This window comes from Zootoca vivipara, chromosome 17, assembly GCF_963506605.1.
Source record: "Zootoca vivipara chromosome 17, rZooViv1.1, whole genome shotgun sequence".
NCBI classification, from domain to species: domain Eukaryota; kingdom Metazoa; phylum Chordata; class Lepidosauria; order Squamata; family Lacertidae; genus Zootoca; species Zootoca vivipara.
In genome coordinates, this window is record NC_083292.1 from 24,391,509 (window position 1) to 24,414,964 (window position 23,456).

General features: G+C 47.9%; 1 protein-coding gene across 2 annotated transcripts in view; it reads right to left on the reverse strand.

Moving 5' to 3' along the window:
• Positions 1-14,106, reverse strand: part of LMNA (lamin A/C) — a 46,254-nt gene extending 32,148 nt beyond the window's left edge. For both annotated transcript variants that reach the window (XM_035097758.2, XM_035097759.2), the window contains exon 1: positions 13,626-14,106. In XM_035097758.2, the coding sequence (XP_034953649.1) occupies positions 13,626-13,975 (350 nt within the window). In that variant the 5' untranslated portion in view covers positions 13,976-14,106. The remainder of the gene's footprint in view (positions 1-13,625) is intronic.
• Between the last annotated feature and the right edge of the window lie 9,350 nt (positions 14,107-23,456).

The following is a 23,456-nucleotide window of genomic DNA, read 5'->3' on the forward strand; positions in this document are numbered from 1 at the left end:
CACACACACAGCATTGCTGCCTTCTCCTCACTCGCTCCCTTGTCTCCTGAAAGGACCTCAACTGCTGAGAAGTGCGTCTGAGTAGAGACAAAGGCCTCGATCTTGAAGCAAACAACTGTGCCTGGGCTACCCTGCTCCTGCCGTTAGGTCACATTCACACCATACATTTAAAGCACTGTTTCCCCTTTTAAATGTATGGTGCGAAACCATTGAAATTTATAAAACATAAGTAAAAATGATCAAGAAGATCAATTAAAAGAGGTGTGGGAAAAGGAGACGACAGGGCACATAGGTGGTCAAAGCTGGGGAGAAATATGGGAGAATCGTACGTTGAAAAAGTTGTCTATAAGAAGAAAATTACAGTATTATGAATTAATTTGGAGGTGGTATTTAACACCAGTCAGATTAAATCAAATAAATAAGGAATATTCAGTGTTATGTTGGAGGGGATGCCTGGAAACCAGGAATTATGCTCGCAAGTGGTGGGGGTATAAATATGGTATGTACAATTTTTCTAGCAAAGGGTGTTTAAGGAGATAACAGAAATCACTGGGTTAAAGCTGACCGAAAGTCCAGAGATAGCATTTCCAATTTACAATGGGGTAGAAGATTCACAGATATCTGAAGAAGTGTGCATGCACACGAACGCTCATACCAATGACAAACTTAGTTGGTCTCTAAGGTGCTACTGGAAGGATTTTTAAAAATTTTTTGTTTTGACTACTTCAGACCAACACGGCTACCCACCTGTAACTAGTACCATACATTTAAAGCTGCCTCCAAAGAAACCTGGGAACTGTAGTTTGCACTTCACAGAGCTGCAGCTGCCAGCACCTTTAGCAAAGTACAGTTGTCAATATTATTTGGGGGAAGCTGGGTGCTTTAAAGGTGCTTTTCATGTATGGTGTGGACACAGGCTCTTTGGAGAAAGGAGACAGTTCATCTGCACAACTCTGCACGAGCCAGACCGCTCCTTAAGAGCTTTCCAATGTGGAAAAAGAAAGAAAGAAACATCAACATGCTCCGAGAGCTCAAACTTCTGTGAGGGTGCCTCTCGCAGCCAATTGGCTCATTCAAACCCAGCAAGAGAGCAGAGTTCGTTTCTGTGGGAAGGAAGCATGCTTGTCCCATGCGTCACACAGAGGGGAAAATCATCCCCAAAGGAGGGAGAGCTCTGTAAACCCCTATATAAAGCTTTTAGAATGCAAGAAGTCCCAGGTTCAAACCCCAGGTAATGCTGGGGAGGTCCCCTGGAGAGTCAGCATGGCCCTTACTGAGCTAGCTGGACACTTGGTTTGACTCCATATAAGGCAACGTCTTGTGTTCGCCACAGATGGGGGGAAAATAAATCACATCAGTTTGGGGCAGGAATGGCAAAAGCTCTGAAATACGTAAAGACAACAGTTCTGTTGCCTTTGAAAGGATGCAGATATTGGGGTGGGGGTGAAAACTGGTCTTCCTGCATTTTTCCTTACATAGCCTCCATCTCTACACTGTCTTAGGAATGGCTACCTTCTGCTCCAAGTAGATAAGCCACCATTCACCATGAGTGGAACCTCCTTGTCCAGAGGCAGTGTACCTCTTTAGTTCTAGGTGCCAAGATACCAACCTATTGACCCCAGCATGTCCTGCTTGGCAGCACCCACAATGTACTATTATTATGAGTTGCCTTTGTATCCCACCTTTTTCTCCATGGAGCTCAAGGTGGCATTCATGGTTCTCCCCCTTCCTCAATTAATTCCCAGCGCAAGCCTGCAAGGTAGGCTAGGCTTTCCCATTACAGAAGAGATTGGGGGACGTGTGTCCCCTGCCAGATGTTTTGGACTGCAACTCCCAGCAACCGCATCAAGGACAGTCATGCTGGCTGGGGCTAATGGGAGTTGAGGTCCAAAACATTTGGAGGTGCATGTGAGGTTGGGGAAAGCTGTTATCCATAATAATAATAATAATAATAATAATAATAATAATAATAATAATAATAATATATTTATACCCCAGCCACTCTGGGCAGCTTCCAACAAAACAGTAAAATACAATAATCTATTAAACATTAAAAGCTTCCCTAAACAGGGCTGCCTTCAGATGTCTCCTAAAAGTCTGGTAGTAGTTGTACGCTTTGACATCTGGTGGGTGGGCGTTCCACGGGGCGGGCGCCACTACCGAGAAGGCCCTCGGCCTGGTTCCTTGTAACTTGGCTTCTCACAGTGAGGGAACCACCAAAAGGCCCTCGGCACTGAACCTCAGTGTCCGGGCAGAACGATGGGGGTGGAGACACTCCTTCAGGTATACTGGACCGAGGCCGTTTAGGGCTTTAAAGGTCAGCACCAACACTATGAATTGTCCTCGGAAACGTACTGGGAGCCAATGTAGGTCTTTCAAGACTGGTGTTATGTGGTCTTTGTGGCCGCTCCCAGTCACCAGTCTAGCTGCCACATTCTGGATTAGTTGTAGTTTCTGGGTCACCTTCAAAAGTTGCCCCAAGTAGAGCGCATTGCAGTAGACCAGGCATCTCTAAACTGCGGCCCTCCAGATGTTTTGGCCTACGACTCCCATGATCCCTAGCTAACAGGACCAGTGGCCAGGGAAGATGGGAATTGTAGTCCAAAACATCTGGAGGGCCGGGGGATGCCTGCAGTAGACCAATGCTGGCTCTCCATCCTATTAAGCCTCCTGAGCAGAACAGACCCACGAGCCATTCAAACAAATAAGCAGCTGGAGGCACGATTACCTGGAAGGGCTGGCCAACAGTGTGAGTCTCGGGCCCAGCTCCTTGCAGGCTCCAAAACATCCCAGAAGGATGAGCTTCTTCTCCCAGGCTTCTGCACACAGGCGCCAACCTCCAAATTCAGTGTCGCGTTAATTATGGGGAAAATCTGCTGCAGGTAGCAGAAATGTGACACAAAAGCAGCTGCTGTCCATTCACACCACTTTCAGGCTTTTGCATGGTGTGCTTCCAAGCATTTCCAAACAACAAAGAGGGCTGGGAGCTTTTTAAAAGCAAACTTTTTCAAAACTCAGCAGAGGTCTCAGGAAGTTTCTCTGTGAGATGGGAGCAAAATCTCATGATATGCAGTGCATGGTATTCCATCAGCTCTCTGTTCTTCTCTCCAGATAAAGAGAGATAAAGATGAGGGTATCACGATGGGGAGGAAATCTAGACATACCGGTACATGAAAAGCTGCAGCAGTAGAAAGCTGCCCCGAGTTAATGCTGGTGGGCCTGTCTCCTCCAACAGTTATTCTTCCAGGTAGAATGGTCTGAATGCATTCACACCCAACTGCAATCTTGGCTTTAATAAGGAGCTGGGACTCTCAGAAGCCAAAACAACTGTTTTCAGGACCACACAGAAGATGGAGAATAATCAATGACCCTCTGGAACTACGGGAGTCAAAATAAGGGACTCGTTGGCTATGGTCTGAGTCCCCTTCCCATGATGGGATTAATATTTTTTTTTTAGAATGAGGACAACATATTAAAGACCTACATTTTGCAAAACTTAGTAAGCGTGGATGCAACCCAAAGGAGTAATAAGAAATGGATCTCAATAATTGCACTCGGACATTTCTGTCTCTCTGAGAAGGTTAATAGGCACAGCTTTGAAGAATGGAGGAGTCAGGAAACACAATAAAGCTCTCTCTACACCCCCACCCCACCCCACCCGGCCCCTCTCTCCTCTTCACCCGCTGAAACGTGCAGGCAGCAGATCCCTGGTACAGAACTGGCTGTTCCAAAGTGTGGTTTTGGATGCAAGGGGAAGAAAGCAGAAGGAATCAATTAAGATCCGAACAAGAGCCCCACCCGAAAGCCATTGAGGCTTCTCAGGCAAGGATTGGGAGAGCTACAAACTGCTTTTTACTTTGTATATTTTAATTATTACTACTATTCTATTATTGTTAGTAAAAGGTTGGTTTCCTTGTTTCCTGCTATTTGTCATGGGCAAATAACTACCCTGATTTTGTCTGTGTGTGGGAGAAAGGGGGCATTCAGGAGGTTAACTTTTTAAAATAATGTAGCTCCTGTGCCAGCTAATAACTTTTATTGACTGTTGGGAGAACGCAGGCTACATGTTACACTTGTTACAGAACCACTGTAACTCAGGGGCAAGCAGTGGCATGGCACCCAAATGAGTCACAATGAATTCTTAATGGCTTTGGTGAATTATTAAATGAAGGGCAGCATCTAACAGGAGGCAGAGCAGGGGAGGGGCTGCTTAACCCTCTCCTCACAGTTCCTTCATGCCCCCTACGCTGGCAGCTTTTGCCCCTGCAGGGCTCCAGCTGAACGCTTAGGGCTAAAATATGCATTTGAAACCCTGGCGCGTGGAAGAAGGGTTGAAGGAATGAGCAGAACCAGCAGCTAATAAGAGAAAAATTAAGCATTGCCCTCACCCTACCGCTCCTCCAGTCAAAGTTACAGCCTCCCGAGGGTGCTTTTCTTGTATAATTCAATGGAACTTCCTATAACCTCCCTTGCTTCTTCCCATTCATTTTATGTGTCTAATATAACGCACATAGAGGTAAGTTATTTTAACAACTCATGGGCAAATATTGATACCAATTGTAGGCATTAGGCACTATCATGTTCCTTGTCTCGGAGCAGCAGTTGTTCTCAGCAAAGCGCAAACTGGATCCATTGTTAAATTAAACAGGCAAGCGCTTTCCAGGTTTTCTGACTGGGATCTCTCATAGACCTACCTGGAGACCTTGGGTATTAAACCAGGGACCTTCTGCATGCAAAGCTGATGTTCTACCACAGAGCTATGGCCCTTTGCTGCCAGTGGTGTAACAGAACCTGGGGGGAGCAAGTTCTGAAACTGCAGCAGGTGAAGCTACATGAGAAGGGCTCCTGTGAGTGATGTCTTGGCTCGATGGCAGGCATGCGGCCTCATTCTATTGTCTATATAAAGGAAGAGAACAGGGCCCTGAGCTCAGAGAAACCTCAGGGATGAAAAGGTGAGGAATTTATTCTTGGCATGAAAATAAACAGGCAGCATCAAGGCTTTGTGAGGGAAGGTAAACAAGAGACACTTAAACAGCAGCTTCCCAATATTGTGGTATGGTGATGGTGGGATGGTATTTTGTCAAGGTTCCTGGAAAAAATGCACAGTCCAAACCAAAGTTTTGCATAGGGGCACCATTCCTTCCCACAGTATTTGGTTTTCAGTGGCTGAATTCCCCCAATCATCACCAGCCATGTTTCTGCCCCAGAATGCACTCAAGGCATTAGGTTATGGACTCAAACTGCCAGCAAAGAGATTTTACCAAGCCTGTAGTTATGGCTGAATGTCACATTTCGCCTCCCCAAGGAAGGAGGCGCCAGAAGGGGCATTGGAAGGAACACGAACACACACACATGGAGCCTTGCTTAAAACAGCACGTGAACAGGCAGGATCTTGGATTGCCAGCAACAAGCCACCAAGAATCCCAAATCCTTGGAATAAATGCTTCTTGCCGGAGCAGAAGGGCGTTGGCCACAGCTATGAGTCATTAACGGTTGTGGTACAGAGTGCCAAGCATGTGCTCCGCCCTTTCGAATCCAAACCGCTGGCTGGTTTCTATAGGGTTGGCCAATCCAGAGCTTCTACGGCAGCATCCCTAGTTCCCATTGGCCCACTAGAAGATGCCGAGAGCAGGGGGCTGATGGGAAGCCTCACCCGTTAGGCACACATGAGGGGTGCAGGGCTGCTCCGGCTTTGTCTGTGCCAGGTCAAAGATCTGTAGCCATTTCTGCCTGGGGATTGGCGTGAGCCTTGAAGTACCGTGCCTTTACCAGGCTCCCCTGCTGCCTGGCTTTCATACTTTTCCAGGCTCCCTTACTGCCTGGCTTTTAACATGCATCCCGGTGAGGTTTTTAGGAAGGCAGAGCACATAGCACATAAAACCCCTTCACTCTTACTACGGGGAGGAAATTAGAACCCAGAGTAGCACATAGAGATGCAGGTTCCAATCCTGACAGCCTTGTCCAAATCATGCACTCCAGTCCTAAACTACTTTGCAAGGCACTTGCAAAGACAAATGCAACTTTGTACACACAGGGCATGATTTAAATTTATTCAGTGTTGCTCTAACCTGCTACAGATACCCAAGAGGGGAAAGGGTGCACCTTGCACTGATCAGCTTCCCCTGTAGAATCGCGGCACGCACCCATGCCCACAAACCACAAGCTACGGGCCTTTCCTGCGCTTTTTACATCTGTTGCAGGTAATTGCATTTTAAAGAGTGTCACAAGTTCCAGGTAGAATTTTGTACGAAGGTGACATATACGCAACCAAGAGAAACAGAAGAAGATGCCTCTTAGCAGGTCTGGCCAGTGGCCCACCATACCTGGAATTGTCTATTCTGGCTGACAGCAGCAATGATGGCTTTCCGGAGCATAGCTCGGTGGTCTGCATGTCCCAGATTCGATCCCTGGCATCTCCAGGTAGGGCTGTGAAAGAGCCCTGGAGAGCCACTACCCAGTTAAGTGTAGACAACAATAGCTAGATCAGGATCTCCGGCTGTTTTTGGACTACAATTCCCATCATCCCTGACAACTGGGTCCTGCAAGCTGGGGATTATGGGAGTTGTAGTCCAAAAACAGCTGGCAACCCAAGTTTGGGAAACCCTGAGCTAGATGGATCAATGGTCTGACTCTGCATGAGGCAGTTTCCTATGTTCCACTTGTGTTTTGAGACCCAGCTGAACCATGGAAAACTTGTATTCTACCACCAAGCTTCAGGCCATTCCATACATCATGCTGAGCAAACAAAGCCACATAGGGGAGGGTCAGATAAACAGCAATGGGTGGTAAGAGTCAAAGTCTGACTTACATACAAAGCCAATTTATTTCAGTATCACTGCCCACCCATACCAACACAAGGCATTTCTGGCAAATCGACAACCTGAAAACGGGACGGGAGTTGAGGAGCAGCCAACCTCATCAGGTTTAGTAAAACTTCCTCGCCTGCTCACCTGGAAACAATCCTTACTCACCACAGGTGAGCTGGCAAGTGGTTATAATATGCACACAATATACCTGGATATCAGATGCTGGGGATAGACAAACGGAAGCCACACACCCTTTTATGCCCAGCATATATGTTCCCTGGACGCTTCTGGCTAACTACTGCTGGAAACAGAAGTCTGTACCTTTGGGCCGAATAGAACAAGGCATTCAAAGTACAGTGCACATGGTCCTAAGATTTAAGGGGAGCCCGGAACCTGATTCAAGTGTTACGGCTCAAGGCATAGAGCATGCCAACAAAGAAAGAGTGCCTCTGAGCATACATGAACCAATTTTTGCTCACCACCAAGTTAACTACAAAGCTCCTTTAGAACCACGGGGGCTTTGTTGCTGCAGCAAACCTGCTCAGCAACTCTGGCCTCTCTCCAAGCTAATGACAGCTCAGCCTATGGACGCTTGGCGCTTCCTTGTATTCCTTTCTTGTAGCTCATACCTGGACGTGCCCACAAAAGTCCTCCAAGAACACAGTCCTCCAGCACAGATCATAGATCACAGAATTGTACAGTTGGAAGGGACCCCGAGAATCATCTAGTCCAACCCCCTGCAATGCAGGAATATGCAGCCCGTATGGGATCCCCGTATGGGAATCGAACCTGCAACCTTGGCATTATCAGCACCACACTCTAAGCAACTGAGCTGTCTGTCTGACTCTGTAGGCAATCAAGAACTCTGGCAGCAAGCGGTTCGCCAAGATATTACTTGTACTGGCCTGTTTGGGAGTCCTGGTTACCTCCTTCGCCAGCCACTGCTCAAGGGGGCTATTCTGCCTGAATGGTGATGTCGCCAAAGAGGAAGGGTCAGTCAAGAAATGTTGCAGGGGTGGGAATTACTTTAAGGAAGTGGAAGATCAGCATAGCTGCCAAGTTATCCATTTTTTTAAGGGAAATTCCCTTATGCTGAATAGGCTTCCTCGTGAGAAAAGGGAAAACTTGGCAGCTATGAAGATCAGTGTGGCCGCAGGGAAGAATTCAGGAATTGGGGGGGGGGCTGTGTGTGGCGCATTGTGGTGTTAAGGTAAGCAAGACAGTTGGGGAGATTATTTGCTGTTATAGGGAAGAGCTGCAAAGAAGCTCATTTTTTTAACCGAGTCAAAAATTAAAGGTTAAAAACTAGCATGATCCGCTGTGTATCTGTCACTGCACTCTAATTGGGACGGATGTCTCCCATTTGAGCCCTGGCACAGGTGGGTATTTCAACATGACCAAAGTTACGATGGGCTATTGATTATGGCAAGGGTGACTAACCTCTCAGCTAGGAGGGAGGCCTGATGCAGACCCCCAAGACCCAACTGATTTGGCAGTAGCAAAAAGGTAAGAAAAATTAAAGTGGGCTCCTCTCCACTCAGCTGCTTGATGGAGAATGCCAGAATACATGCTTGTCGCCAAGCCCTGATGTATTTGCTTCTGGTTCTCATGGTCACAATGATAAACTGGAGAAAGCTAACAAAAGCTTCAGAAACTAGGGACACGCCAGCCTCGAAGAGACAGACCACATCCTACCCGGCTTCCTACCCGCGGGATCCATTTCTTTGCCTCTCTGTTTTCAAACAAGAGGCTCGGACAACGGTTAAGAGAAGAAATCCAGCTGCACAATGCTGATAGTTGCCTTGCCAGGGTGCAAGCCGAGTCTGGGTGGCTGAGATACCAAGTGGCTGTTTCCACCCAGCCTCCAGATTAATGAACTCCTGGATATTAATGAATGCCTACTTGTATGCCCTGTTGCACTCTGTGGGGCCTAGCATGCAATGCAAGTAAGGCGCCCTAACTACTAAAAAGTCACCCCGAGGGGGATCCACTGACCAGTCAAAAAGAGAGAAAATCCATTCCTGAGACAGGGCAAGTGCAATGCAAAACTATTATCATTATTATTATTAACCACCAAGCATCAGAGTGGAAGGCACAAACAGAAAGGAACTGAAATCTAGTGAATTAAGAATTCTAGAGACTCCAAGGCGAGCGATATGTTCAAAGGGGAAACAATTGTTACGGATGGGAAGACTTCATCACGCAGCGTGCTTTGATCTTTGCAAAGCTACTACTGTACTGTAAAAAGGGGAACAGCTTGCAAGGTGGAGGACTTTGCTTCCAACCACAGGTGGGGCCCTCCATCCGCCTCACCCTCACGCAATGTCTAGCTCCCCCCCCCCGCCTGGGAATTTCTATTTGCCCTTCTAAATCAATGAATTACGATTGTAGTTTCCCTTCGGCTGACTCATACTGCCTCTTGTTTGCAGTCTCAAAACATTTGCTGCCTCCCCTGGCAACTGGTATTGTCGAGCTGTCGGACGAGGCAGGCAGGCAAACAGGTTAATTGCAAAGGAAAACCTTTTGCAACCAGCCTTGCAAAAACAGAAAGACAGGTAGCCGGCGCCCCACGGGAGGAGACGCAAAAGGGCCCCATGTGCTGCTGTTTGTGGCACAAAGCACACGGTTGTCAAGACCCGACACGTGGGTTGCAAAGCCTGCCTACTTCTGGGGCACAGCACAATGGCTGACAAAGCAGACACCTGGCAGCTAGACGGGACTTCCAAAATATTTCCTTCCTGCTGCTCTGAGTTTGTCTACTCCTACAGAAGAGAGGCAAAGCTACAGAACATGCAACTGCAGTTGACAACAACTCTTTCCTTTTGCATTAGTTAAATTGTAGTTAAGCACAGGGGCATATTAAAGAAGTGGCAACCGTGGTTAGGCGCCCCATGGAACACACCGAACTGCTATCTAACCATAATCTGAGGCTTGCAGCATGAATCATCTCAGCTGCAGCATACCAATGCCTGACGAATCTTCAACCAGGTTGGGGGCAGAGGAGAATAAAAGACACACCTGTAATGTCTCTAGCGAACATGCAGTAAGGCAGAGCTTTCCAAACTGTGTGTCGTGTGAATGCTCCCTGCGCTTCTCCCAGGGCTGGAAAGGGGTTGGTTTAACCTCTGGTTTGCTAGTAAAACTGAATTACTGTGTGGCGAAATGATGCATGTCTAAATGTGTGTCACCAATATGAAAGTTTGGAAGAAGAAGAAGAAGAAGAAGAAGAAGAAGAAGAAGAAGAAGAAGAAGAAGAAGAAGAAGAAGAAGAAGAAGAGGAGGAGGAGGAAGAAGAGTTTGGATTTGATATCCCACTTTATCACTACCCGAAGGAGTCTCAAAGCGGCTAACAATCTCCTTTCCCCTCCTCCCCCACAACAGACACCCTGTGTGTGAGGTGGGTGGGGCTGAGATACTTCAGAGAAGTGTGACTAGCCCAAGGTCACCCAGAAGCTGCCTGCATGTGGAGGAGCGGAGACTCGAACCCGGTTCCCCAGATTACGAGTCTACCACTCTTAACCACTACACCACACTGGAAGCTCTGCAGTAAGGGGTATTAAATCACTTGGGGTGAGTAGGAATCGACACCAGATAACCAGGCAGGTCTTTACAAAAGCTTGGCCAGAAAGCATGGGTTTATGCAGGCAAACAAGCCAGCAAAAACCCTTGTGCTGCGGCAACTTGGGTGGAATTAACTGCAAACCATTCCTTGCCCTATCTCTGGCTAATAATAATATTTCAGTTGTCATTCACACAGTGCATTTCAAATCTGTAAAATTATTTGCAGATATTGTTTTAGTAAGCTGCACCACAGCCTTATCGGACAGAAATATTGACCTATCATCCCAATTTGGCAGATTAGGGACCGAGCTAAAGACCAACTAAGGCTGCAACTCTGAGCACAGACAGCTGGGAGCAACCCCTCTGAAATAAATGGGGCTTAGATGTGAAAATTAAACGCATGTGGGTCTGGGCTGCAAGGCCACCCAGGGAGCTTGAGTCACAACTTGGGAAGTTCATCTGAGTGCTTCAGAGGTAATCTGAGGCAAGGCAGATTCACCCGCCTTCCCCAGCTAGTGCCCTCCAGATGTATGGAACTACAACTCCCATTGGTGCTGCAATGGCTGCACTGACTGGGGCTGATGGGAGTTGTAGTCCACCCCCCACCCCCCGCAAAAAAATGCCCACATAAAGAGCAGCCGCTCAGCACCTAGTGCAGCAGACTTTTCAAATGATTCTGCCACACATAGCACAACAGGATCTAAATGGAGACAGGCTCGCATTGCCATTGAGATGAGCACAAAGTTATCTAAAGCGGGATCTGCAATGGGACACATGCAGGTTAAATATAAAACTGAGCTGCATGCGGGCGGCATCTGCAAAAGGCATTATTTATGGGAAAGGGACTCTGCTATTTACTCAGAAAGGACCCAACGACTCACCTCCCCCGCCCTCACTTCTAAGGCTTCTCAACAGAGAAGGCTAGGAAGCCACAGCAAAGCCAAAAGCTGTAGGAAAACAAAACTGGCCTGCAGACTTTGGCATAAGGCTGCTGTAGCCTCCAGATTCCTTGCTGCCTATTAGAGTTCAGTTACGTCCTGAAGCTGAATACTGGCAGAGAAGGCAGGGGGAAAGAGGGTACAGTTGTTCAGCATGCAAGCACAGCACTATCAAACCATGCAGGGCAGAACACAGTTACTACAGCTGCACCTTGGTTCCTTTAAAACAAAAAACCTCCATGTTGAGTTTTGAAGTTCCTAGTCCTTTTGGTTCAATAGCAAAAAAAAAAAAAAACCTAACAAAATTGAGGGAACACAAAAAACTATTTAGAAACTAGAGGTGGCAAGGAAGCAGAGGGGAAGGACTGCTACTCGCTATAGTTCCTGCTCCTTTGCTATGACCACCAGGTCTTCCCCTATGCACAGCCTGTTTCTCTGCAAGTCTGAACTCACATTCTCCAGCACATGCCTAAGAAATGCGGAGGAGATGCATTCTGCAACCCCCCCCCCCCGGGGGCCCACCACAAAAATGCAGCCAACGCACAGTAACTAAGCATGTGGCGCAATCTGCCCAATGTGCACAATTTATTCCAGTTGCAGAAAATTAGGATGAGCGGAGTGGGGAAAAACCATATACTGTAATCACATAATTCCTCCACCACGCCCGAACGGAATATTTGAGCCAACACAGAAAAGGCTCCGTAGGAAAAAATCTAAAAGGGAGACAATGAAGGTCAGAACGGGCGCTAATTCAGCAAGCTGTTTGTTAAACCAAATGCACCCCTGGATGGAAAAGGGTTCAGCTTCAGAACAGAATGTTCCCCTCTCCAACCAGCAGAGCAGCAAACATACTGAACTGCAGTTTGGATCTACTGAAGAGAAAACTTGCTAAGCTTAGAGGCCCAGGGAAGCTTCCAAGAGAATGAAAGCTGTGCCTTGATAAGAGAAGCACCTATCCCTCAGTCTGCCCCAAGAGCTTGCTGACACTTCGTGGGCACCCCAAACTCAACGGTGATCTGCCACACAGAAGCTTTTGGCAAACCACTCAGGCAATTCATGAGACAACCACATACACAAATAGTCCTTGCCCAATTTGGAGTGTAGACTAAGCTGTGTATACACACTCCAAGTCTGCACTCAATGCGCTCCTAGCTGCTGGTAAGGGAAGTGGCATGCACACAACACGAGCCACAAGCCATATCTATCCTGACGTTTCTTGTGAAATATTGCATTTTAATGCACTTTTTCTCCAAACCAGCTTGGCTCCAAATTGAAAAAAAAAAAACAAATGATCCAGGTGTGTTTTAAGCCAGCTTGAGTTGTTTTCAACCAAGCCTTACTCAGAGTGAACCCACAGAAATTTATGGAGCCACCTTAGCCAGGCCCATTCATTTCAATGGGGTAGGCAATGCGGTGCCCTCCAAATGTTCTTGGACTAGAACGCCCATTGTTCCTCTCCACTAGCCATGCTGACTGGGGCTGACGGGAGCTGGTCAAATATCTGGAGAGCACCACACTGAGGACCCCTTAATCTGGTCAACACAAGGAGAGGGCAATTTATGCAATCTTAATGCAGACTATTTGTGGGTTGTCTCATTGCCAGCACCAAAGCCATCCACTGTACTTGCTCCCCAATGCACCCCAAACCAGGACATGGATACAAAATATTAATTTGAAGGCCATTGGTGGAAATTTAAGACAGTTTTTTAAAAAAATTCTGATTACTCCAAGATATTCTGAACACAGCTACAGTGTCAAGGAGAATAAAGCTGGGGTCCTTGCCCCCAAGCTCCCTTTCTAAGTTTGGGGGATCCATCCAACTATTGTATAAGATATACTGGGCACATACCACAGAGGTAAACTTTCCACTGCCAAACTGGGAATTCCAGGCAGCCGCGACAGATACCACAATGCCAACCACACAATAAAACCAATTGCCCACAAAAGAAAGTGTTCATTGTCAAGACTGAATGTGGGCTTGGGGAAGAATATGCCTCCTTCTCCTCTGCCCACAACAGAGTCGCAGTCTTCCCAGCTGGAGAATGACATTCTTTGCCCTCCCAGCTCATATGATGGCTGCCAGCTCCCATGCCCGCTTGGTCCCTGCCCAAAATCCTTGCGGGCCACCATTCACTGGGCTTACGCTTTTGACGCAATCCTAACTACTCCAAATCGTGTAGAGGTGGGTGGTGGGTTTGGGGGGGGGCTTGGGGGGGACGACTGAAGAAAACGCCGTTTGGACCAAGGGGGGGGTTCTCTCCACCCACACCCCGAGTCCCTGGGCGAGCGCACCTAGCCAGCCCCTCCCCGGGCGTCTTACCTGGCCTTGAGCTCCTTGAACTCCTCGCGGACTTTGCTCAGCTCCAGCTGGAGGCGCGCCCGCTCCTTGGCCACCGAGTCGAGCGTCTTGCGGGCGTCGGCCAGCTCCGCCTCGTAGGCCGACTTGATGCCCGTGACCTCGCGGCTCACCTCCTCCTCGGACTCGGTGATGCGCAGCCGGAGCCCGGCGTTCTCGGACTCGAGGGAGCGCACCTTGTCGATGTAGATGGCCAGGCGGTCGTTCAGCTCCTGCAAATCCTCCTTCTCCTGCAGGCGGGTGATGCGGGCCGGCGAGAGCGGGGTCGAGCCCGCCCCGCTCCGGGTGCTCCTCTTCTGGCCGGGGGTCTCCATGGCGCAGGCGGGGGTTCGGCGAACGAGGAGGACGAGGGAAGCAGCGGCGGCGGCACTGAAGGAAGCAGTAGAATTCCAACGCAGGCCTCACCTCGGCTCTCCAAGTGACAGGCGGTCTGAGTCACGGGCTTGGAGGGCAGCTCATATAGCTTTGGGAAAAGGCGGGGGAGGCAGGGAAAGAGGAGGGGAGGGGCTAGGCAAATAGCACCAGCCCCTCATTTACATAGTTAAAGGAAAACTGTCCAGGTCCAGGACTGGGTTTTTGTCACATTCTCTGATGCTTCCCTTCTTCTTCCGTCTCCATCCTCCCGATCTGCTTTGCCTTCCCCTCCGCTCAGGGTGTTTCGACGTTCCAGAGAGCAAGGAGCCTGTGCGCGTAGTGGTTAGAGCAGCCTTTTCTCAGACGGCGTCGGAATGCAGCGCCCACCATCCCAAGCTAGCAGAGAAGATGGGTCAGGGATGATAGGAGCGGTAGTACCAACAGCGTATGTGGACCCAAGGTTGAGAAAGGCTGGGTTCGTTGGAAGGGACCCTGAGCAGCACCATCTAGTCCAACCCCCTGCAATGCAGGAATATGGGGATCGGACCTGCAACCTAGGCCAGGGTTCGAATCCCCATTCGTAGGGAAGATCCCAGTCGCCGGCTCTCAGCCTAGCCTACGGTACCTCGCAGGGTTGTTGGGGATTGAGGAGGTGGGAGGGGGAGAACCATGTCCGCCCCCTCGATCTCCGTGGAGAATAAAAAGGTGCGGTGTGGTGAATGCAACAAATAAACAAGGGCCAGTTGTTTCTGTGTGGGTATGGGAAGCAGGATTGCAAACGGTGCAGGTCTTGCACTGAAAGGGGGTGGCGAACCAGTCGAAGTGCAAAATATCTAGAGGACAGCACGGTTGGCAGGGAGTGCTACTCTGGATTGCCCCACTCCAAAATAAAAACAAACACAAAATACTTTATACTAGCCGGGCGCGGTGGCGCGTGCCTGTAATCCAGCTACTCCTGGAGGCTGAGTCTGGCGGATCGCTTGAACTCAGGAGTTCGGGGCTGCTGTGGGCTATGCCGATCGGGTGTCCGCACTAAGTTCGGCATCAATATGGCGAGCTCCGGGGAGCCGAGGCACGCCATGTTGCCCAAGGAGGGGTGAACCGGCCCAGGTCGGAGACGGAGCAGGTCAAAACTCCCGTGCCGATCAGTAGTGGGACCGCGCCTGTGAATAGCCACTGCAGCCTTACCTGGGCAACACAACGAAACCCAGACTCTAAAAAAAAAATACTTTATACTGCAGGCCCAAAAGCAGATCCACAATTCCAAAATAGATGCACTTCTGGAAACCCCCGGGAGAGCGGGCCGGTGTACTTACCCCTCTCGTAAAGGAGCTAAGAAGCTTTTGTTTCTCATCTCTCCACATTAAAAGGGCCAGAACCCTTTCTCCACCCCTGACCAGTAACAATTACTGAAAGTGAAGTCGACTCCACGCTACAGCCGCACACCATGCATAAAACACTCCCAAGAGTCCTGGGAACTGTAGTTTACCTGTCACAGGGATACAGTTCCCAGCAGCCAGGATTCAGAGGCTGGCAGGGCAGAGACTGGAAGGGGGGGGGAGAGGGAGAGAGGGAGAGAGAGAGGGAGAGAGGGAGAGAGGGAGAGGGAGAGGGAGAGGGAGAGAGAGAGAGAGAGAGAGAGAGAGAGAGAGAGAGAGAGAGATGCTTTAACTGTAGTTGGAACCCCCGCAGCTGGAACAATTTGCTCCAAATTATCAGGACTCTCTCATTGCAGCACCTTCCATCCTGCAGCCAATGACAGTCCACGCTGGGTCAACCCTACGAAAGGATTCTGCCTTTCCTCACTTGGCACATAGGTAGCCTTGAGAGGCTGCCATCTTAGGATGCTCTTGTGCGCTTTTTGGCACTGGAGCGCACTGGTGGGGGCGGGGGGGAGCAAGTGAAGCTTTAAAACCGCTTTGTCCTCAGTGCCCAAAAGATGGGGCTGGTTTAACTTGTCTAAGAGTCTTTTCCCTCTCCTCAGGGACCCCTGGGAGTTGTAGTTTTCTGAAGGGGCCCAAATCAGTAATAGAAAAGGCCAGCACACTCACTAAACTACAGTTCCCAGGATTTCGGGGTGGGGTAGGGATGGTAAATCATTATAATTCATCTAGTATACTTTTGGTATGCAAATATGCCTTCGCTTGGGAGAAATAGTCTCTTCACTGAGCTACAATTCCCAGAATTTCCTGGGAAGAGTAATTGGTTATTAAACCACTCCGAAAATTATAGCTCTGTGGGGGGAATAGGGACCTCCTAGCAACTCTCAGCACCCTTAACAAACTACATTTCCCAGGGTTATTTGGGGGAAGACATGGCTGCTTAAAGTGGTACCATAAATGTACTGTATAGGGCAGAAGATGGAGCCTATTCAGTTTCACTAGGTTCAATGGAGCTTACATCCACATAAAGCTGCGACAAGGAGTCAGATTCCAAGCATATCCACAGCTTTGGGTGCAGGGATCCAAAAACACTGCTCAAGTATATATATACACACACCTCACAGATTTAATTTGAGATCTGAGGAAAAGAGAAGTGAAAATATGAAGAATGGCGAGGAAGTCTGGCAAAACATTCACCCGGCCTTCCCCCAAAGGAAAAGAAACAAGATGATTTACCAGGCACTGTCCCTAGTGTTATAAAAAAATTAAGGTCTTATATATCTATAATAGATGTTCATAAATGTACCAAGTAAACACATACAAATATGTAAACCACATGTCTGAAACCCACAGAAAACTCCTGAAACCATTTTCTCTCTCCCAAAATGACCTCAAATATTTCTCTGCAACGTTGAAGGAAATGGGAAATCTACCCATTGTCTCTTTCAGGGGTGTAGCAAGGGGGGAGCAGAGGGGGCGGCCCGCTCCTAGCCCCGTCTTTTGGGGGGCAGCGCGAGTGGTGGTGCTGGTACCCAGCCACGTAGCACACATGTGCAGCGTCACTACGTAGCAACGCATGCGTCGTATGTAGTGCTGCACACGTCGTACGTAGCGACGCTGCGCATGCGCGCTACGTAGTGACGCCCTGCCCCCAGGTGTGCGTCATGTTTGCCACTCTGGGCGCCCAAGCGGCTTCCTACGCCACTGGTCTCTTTCACAAATCCTGTCTTAAGGGCACATTTAAGATATGAATAGGGTGAGCCTGTGACCTGGACTCAGAAACTGAGTATTTAGCATTACAAAGGAATCGCCAGACTGCCCAAATAATGTAATCAGTTATCATTCTCAGGTAACCTGGAAGACAGGTTTTCTGCTGTAGACTGTCTCTTCTGTGATGTAGGTATGATGTATCTGGCTGGTGGTCTTGGGCTCCAGGACGGGGCATTTAAAATGTCTATATAAGGGCTTGCACACCTTTGTCCTGGGTCCCTCTCCCCCTCCTCTGTGTGTGATGGAGCACCCTGTTGCAACAGCTTTAATAAAGATCAGGCTTATAGCAGCTTTGCTTTTGTATATCCCGGTCTGGTCTCTGTTCATTTCCCGACCGGATTGAGCCTTAAAAGGTACGCTCTCTCCGAAGGTCCAGTCTTCCTTAAGAAGCTGAATGCCTTGAAGAGACCCCATTTTTATTCTTATTTCACTAGTAAACAGAGACATTTGGAAATCATACTGTTGGGTTTCCAATCCAGCCAGCTAGATCGTTCCTCTGAGTTACAGTTCTGGGAATAAGGTGCTTTGAAGAGTTAGAATAATAAAATCATAGACTTGTAGAGCTGGAAGGTACCCCAAGGGTCATCGAGCCCAACCCCCTGCAATGCAGCTAAAGCAGGCATCCCCAAACTGTGGCCCTCCATATGTTTTGGCCTACAACTCCCATGATCCCTAGCTAACAGGACCAGTGGTCAGAGATGATGGGAATTGTAGTCCAAAACATCTGGAGGGCCGAAGTTTGGGGATGCCTGAGCTAAAGAATCCCTGGCAAATGAAAGAGAGTCCACCACCTAACGTAGGGTTGCCATATTTCCAGAAGTAAAAACATCAATTCCGCCTTTGAAATCACAGTGATGTCTGGGAAAATTCGGACATATGGCAGCCGTATCCTAACATTTACTCAGAATCTCCCTTCTTGTAATTTGCTGCCAAGGAGTGTGGTGGAGTCTCCTTCTTTGGAGATCTTGTTTCCTGCTTGGCAGGGGGTTGGACTGGATGGCCCTTGTGGTCTCTTCCAACTCTATGATTCTATGAATCCATTGGTTCAGGGCCTCTCCTCTGGAGCTGCAGAAACAAGCTTGGATTAATTTCCTTCTTATACAAAACCCTTGCTGAGAATCAAGTTTGCCCCCAACCAACTAAATCTAAACAGCTGGTGGGAATTAAAGTGTGTTACGAACATTGAAAAGGGTAAGTTGAACAAGTTGAACAATTGATGGCCAAAAGCACCATATAAATCTGTGTCAACAACTACTAGGGAATGTTCACTAAAAAAAAAAGTGCATGGATGGTGATGTTATGAGTTTGGGGGCAGGGAGCAGATCCCCTTAAATTAGTAAATGTTGTAATATTTGGAGTTCGAGATTCAGGTAGGTAGCCATGTTGGTCTGACACAGTAGAAATACACACACACACACACACACACACACACACACACACACATATATATATATATATATATCTGAATAAGTGGGCATGCACATGAAAGCTCATACCAAGAACAAACTTAGTTGGTCTCTAAGGTGCTACTGGACATTATATATATATATATATATATAATTTCTAATATTTGGAGTATTAAGGGAAGATGCATATGCCGGTTTTACTGCTCAGGGAGATTGGATGACAGAGGTGTCATTAAGAGACAAATAAAGTAGGCCAACATGGAACATATTTCATAAAGACACTATAGCCTCTGTTGTGCCTTAATTTTCCAAAGGGATAACAAACCCTGGTTAAGTACCAAGAGCCCTGGAATTCCATGCACCGCTCAGCAGAGATTGGGGTGGGCAGTAACACTGGTGTCAGGTGTGGGATCTGTGTTTTCAGGCAAAAAAGGCCTGCAAGCAAATTGTGTCTGGAGTCAAAATGGAGAGAGGAACAGCACCACTCCTTGAACAGCTAAAGCTGTTGAGGGGGCAGCAGAGCAAGCAACTTGAGAGAGTGGAGCCAGCTGTTTGACACAATGATCCAGCAGCAACTCCAGCTGTTAGTGCAGCGGGTGAAGAGGTTGCAAGCAGAGTAAATGAAAAGTCTCCTTGGGGAGAAAAGTGTGACCCCCAGTGCGGGCGAGAGGCCCGCCTGGTGAGGTGCTGCAAGGGGCTGGAAATGACCCAGGGGTGTAGCTGTGGTGGGGCTTGGATTGCAAGTCAGTAGCTGGAGGCGAGGGAGCCTTGCAGCAGGATGAACGGGCTGGAGTTATGGAGTCAGCTCTTGCAGGATTGGAAATTGTTCCTGAGAGGTGGAGGGAAAAGCCAGCACCTGTCCTGCAAGGAAGGCAGAAGTTTCCTGTGTACCCATGGAAGAGACGGTGGTTTCTTGTTCACCGAAGGAGAAAACAGGGGGGCCACAGGCTCCTGCTTTGTGATGGAGGAAGAAAGCGGTCTGGCAATGTTTCCTGCAGTGGGGAGAACATGCAAGGAAAGCGCCAAGAAGAGGTGTTTCTGTGTGCATCAGAAGTGCAGAAGGCTCCTGTTGGGTTGGGTGAGATGAAGGTCACCAGTAATTTCGCCCCTTGTGTGCCCCAATATGGCCTGGTGGGATGGGGGAGCAGTTGCAATGCTGGGGGCAACAGCCAGGGTCACCCAAAGTCTTGTGGGATTGGGGAGCAAGAATTACTGGGAGGGTTACGTGCCCTTGTTTAGCTCCATAAAGCGTTCCAGAGATGCTGGGAGTTAGCAAAGAGGGGGATTTCTGGCCCCCAATTTGGGTGGAGCATGCCAGTGAATTCTGAAGTGTGAAACCACCAGATGAAAGCCTGGTGGCAAGATTCTGATTTGGAGTTTGGGGGCAGGAGATGAAGTGGACTGGGCCAAAGGGCAGAGAAACGAAAGGGCTCTCCAATGTACCAGAGAGGAAACAGATGGGATCCTGAAATTATGTCTTGAAGTGGCTGCAGAGGCTGTTTGGGGGGTGAGGTGGGGGTGGGGGGTTGGAGGTTCTGACCCACAACACTCGGAAAGGCCAAAAAGTAATAGACAGACTGAACCTGTGATTTTTGAGCTCCAGAAAAACTGCTTAACTTGCTTGAAGTGACAACTTTCTGAGAATGCCACAAACAACCCTGTGTAACTGTGTGATTCGCTCACAAAGAATAACTCTGTGAAACCCCAAGGCACACAACCATGCAGGCAGCTGGCTTGCTGGGGAGCGAGAGAAGTTTAGGTCTATTTTCAAATATTGCTTATTTTTCCTGCAGGGATCTTTCCTGTAAGATAAATGCTGTTAATTTGTGCTTTCTACATGTTTCTGGTGCTGGGAACTGGTGAATGATTTGTTGTTGTTAGAATTGTTCAGATAATCATCGTGTGTGAAAAATGTCTTTGAAATGCAGATTTGATTGGAGTATGCACCCAGAAGGAAGGAGGAGGAGGAGGCCTGGGGGATTCCTGAGGAACTAGAGATGGTCGAAAGCAATCGGCACTGTGCTGAGTTACAAGAAATGTGCTCCCATTAACTTTTTCTGTTATTTTTCTATAGGATATTCTTATGGATTTTGCATGGTCAGATGCACGTTTTCTAAGAGGAGGGTGATATTATGAGCTGTGGTGGTGGCAGATCCTCCTAAAATCTAAAATTAGCAAATGTCATAATTTAGCTAATGTTCTGAGTACAGTGGAACCTCGGTTCTCGAACTTAATTCGTTTGGGAAGTCTGTTCGACTCCAGAAATGTTCAAAAACCAAGGAGTGGCTTCCAATTGGCGCAGGCACCCCGGAAACAATAGCTGACAGCTGCATCGGACGTTCTGCTTCCAACAAAAAATTTGAAAACCGGAACACTTACTTCTGGGTTTTCGGCGTTCGGGAGCCAATTTGTTCGTCAACTAAGCTGTTCAAGAACCAAGGTTCCACTGTATTAAGGGAAGATGCCAGTCACAGCATAAAAATAAAGGCTATGCCATTTTTTGTTTTGTTTTGTTTAGGAGATCAGAAGATAGAGGAGCCCCTTAAGAGACAAAGAGAGTAGAGCATTGGGCCATTAAGGGCAATTTGACAATGTAAATAATACTTAGCGGATACTGTATACAGAAGGAATGGGGGGGGAGGAGTTTGCCAGGGTTACAGTGGGCGTGATGTCACCACAGGAAAAAGTGCCTTTTGCAGGAGGCTTTTGAAATGAAGGTTTACAGTGGGGTGGTGGTGCTGAAATTAGAAAGGGAAGAGTTGTTTTCTGAAAAGGCTTCCGAGAAGGAGGAGGAGGGAGCAGACCGCACCAAATGCAGGTTGGCTGGGAGAGGCTGCAACATGGCTGACCTCTGCTCTGGACCCAAGCCAGCTGGAGCAATGGGAGATGTAAAAAGAGACACTTTTCAGGTGCAATGTTCTGTACTCCCTTCCACTGAAGGCTTCAGGTTGTAAATAAACCATATTTCATAAAGACACTTGGCAAACTCCTTGGTTTGTCAAGAGTGTGGTGGCATTTCAAAGGTCAGTATCTGTTGCCACACCCAGTGCTTTTTTTCTGGGGGGGGGAATACAGGGGGACGCATACCCCTAAACATTTTGTGACTCTAAGTTTGGCCTCATTGAGGGGCAGTATTTCAATATGAGTAGGAAAATGAGAGTGCCCCTAAACATTTTTAGGGGCGGGAGAAACACTGGTCACACCCCAACTTCAATTTGCTTCTTGCCTTTCGTGTGCATGCACACTTCGTCAGATAAGTGTATCTTATCTGATACACTTCGTCAGATTCAGTGTATCTGACGAAGTGTGCATGCACACGAAAGCTCATACCAAAATAAAAACTTAGTTGGTCTTTAAGGTTCTACTGAAGGGATTTTTTATTTTGAAAAAGCAGGAATGTGTGTAACCCACATAGTTTGCTCCAGATGGTGTTGGACTCCAACTCCCATCAGCCCCAGCAAGCCTGGTCAAAGGTCAGAGACGGTGGAGGCTGCATTCCAGTGATATTTGGAGGGTACCATATCGGCTGCCACTGGTGTAGGCTAACATGCCAGTCACATCTACAGGACTCGCCTTTCTGAAAATGCGCTGGTTTCACCAACTCTTTGCTTTTGTTCTTTCTTTTTAGTTACAGTACTTTGCAAGGGCTATATACTCAGCAATTTTGGACATTTTCGTTTAGAGAAAAAGGCAAGTACTATAAGAGGTGACAATGATAGAATCTGATACAATTCTGCATGGTATGGAGAAAGCTTTTTCTCCCTCTCTCATAAGACTATTATAGTCATACCTCCGTTTCAGTACGCTTCGGTTTGAGTACTTTCAGTTTAAGTACTCCGCGGACCCGTTTGGAACGGATTAATCCACTTTCCATTACTTTCAATGGGAAAGTTCGCTTCAGGTTAAGTACAGACTTCCAGAACCAATTGTGTACTTAAACCGAGGTATCACTATATTATTATTATTATTATTTTATTATTATTATTGAACATCCAGTGAAGCTGAATTATAGGAGGATTCAGGACAGATAAAATAAAGGACAGTACATAACTAAGCTATGGAGCTTGTTCCCACAGGAGGCAGGAGTGGCCACCAACATGGATGGCTTTAAAAGACAAGGGAAATTTATGGAGGAGGATAAGACTATCAATGGCTACCAGCCACAATGGCTATGCTCTGTCCCCATGGTCAGAGGCAGCAATGCTTCTGAATACTAGTCGCTGGAAGCCACAGGACAGGAGAGGGCTCTTGTGCTCGGATCCTGCTTGTAGGTTTCCCGCAGGCATCTGGTTGGCCACTGTGAGAATAACCAGAGGCAGGTGCACAGCGGCGGAGTGAGGCCGGGCACCCATAGAAAATGTTTTGTGGGTGCCTGGGCCCACAGGGCTCCCTGGGGTTGGTGCCCCTGTGTGTGTGTATTCAAATAGCCTTCATATAATAAGAGGGATGTTGTAAACATATCCTTATTTCTATCTGTGAAAGCAATCTTTTACAGTGGCAGCTCCTACACTTTGGAACTCCCTGCCTCTTGACATCATTGTACTGTTTCGGGCACGTGCTAAAACCCCTTTTTTTGTTCAAACAAGCCTACTCAGATATGTAGAATGCTTGCATGTGTTTTAATCTGTTTTTACATTACCACTGATTGTTTTAACTTTTTTCGCTGATAATTTTATTCTTTTTCGTAGACCACCTTGTGGGGTTTTTTTTAAAAGCAATCGAGCGGTGTATAAATGTCATGAATCAAATAAAAATAAAATAAATAAAACTGAGCCTGAGCAGTTCCAAGGTGTGGCTGAGTCTACACATTGCAACAGAATTAGATGGTAGAGCTGTGGCATGGCAGGGCTGTACCACTTCAGGCTGCCTGTGGCAGGGGATCA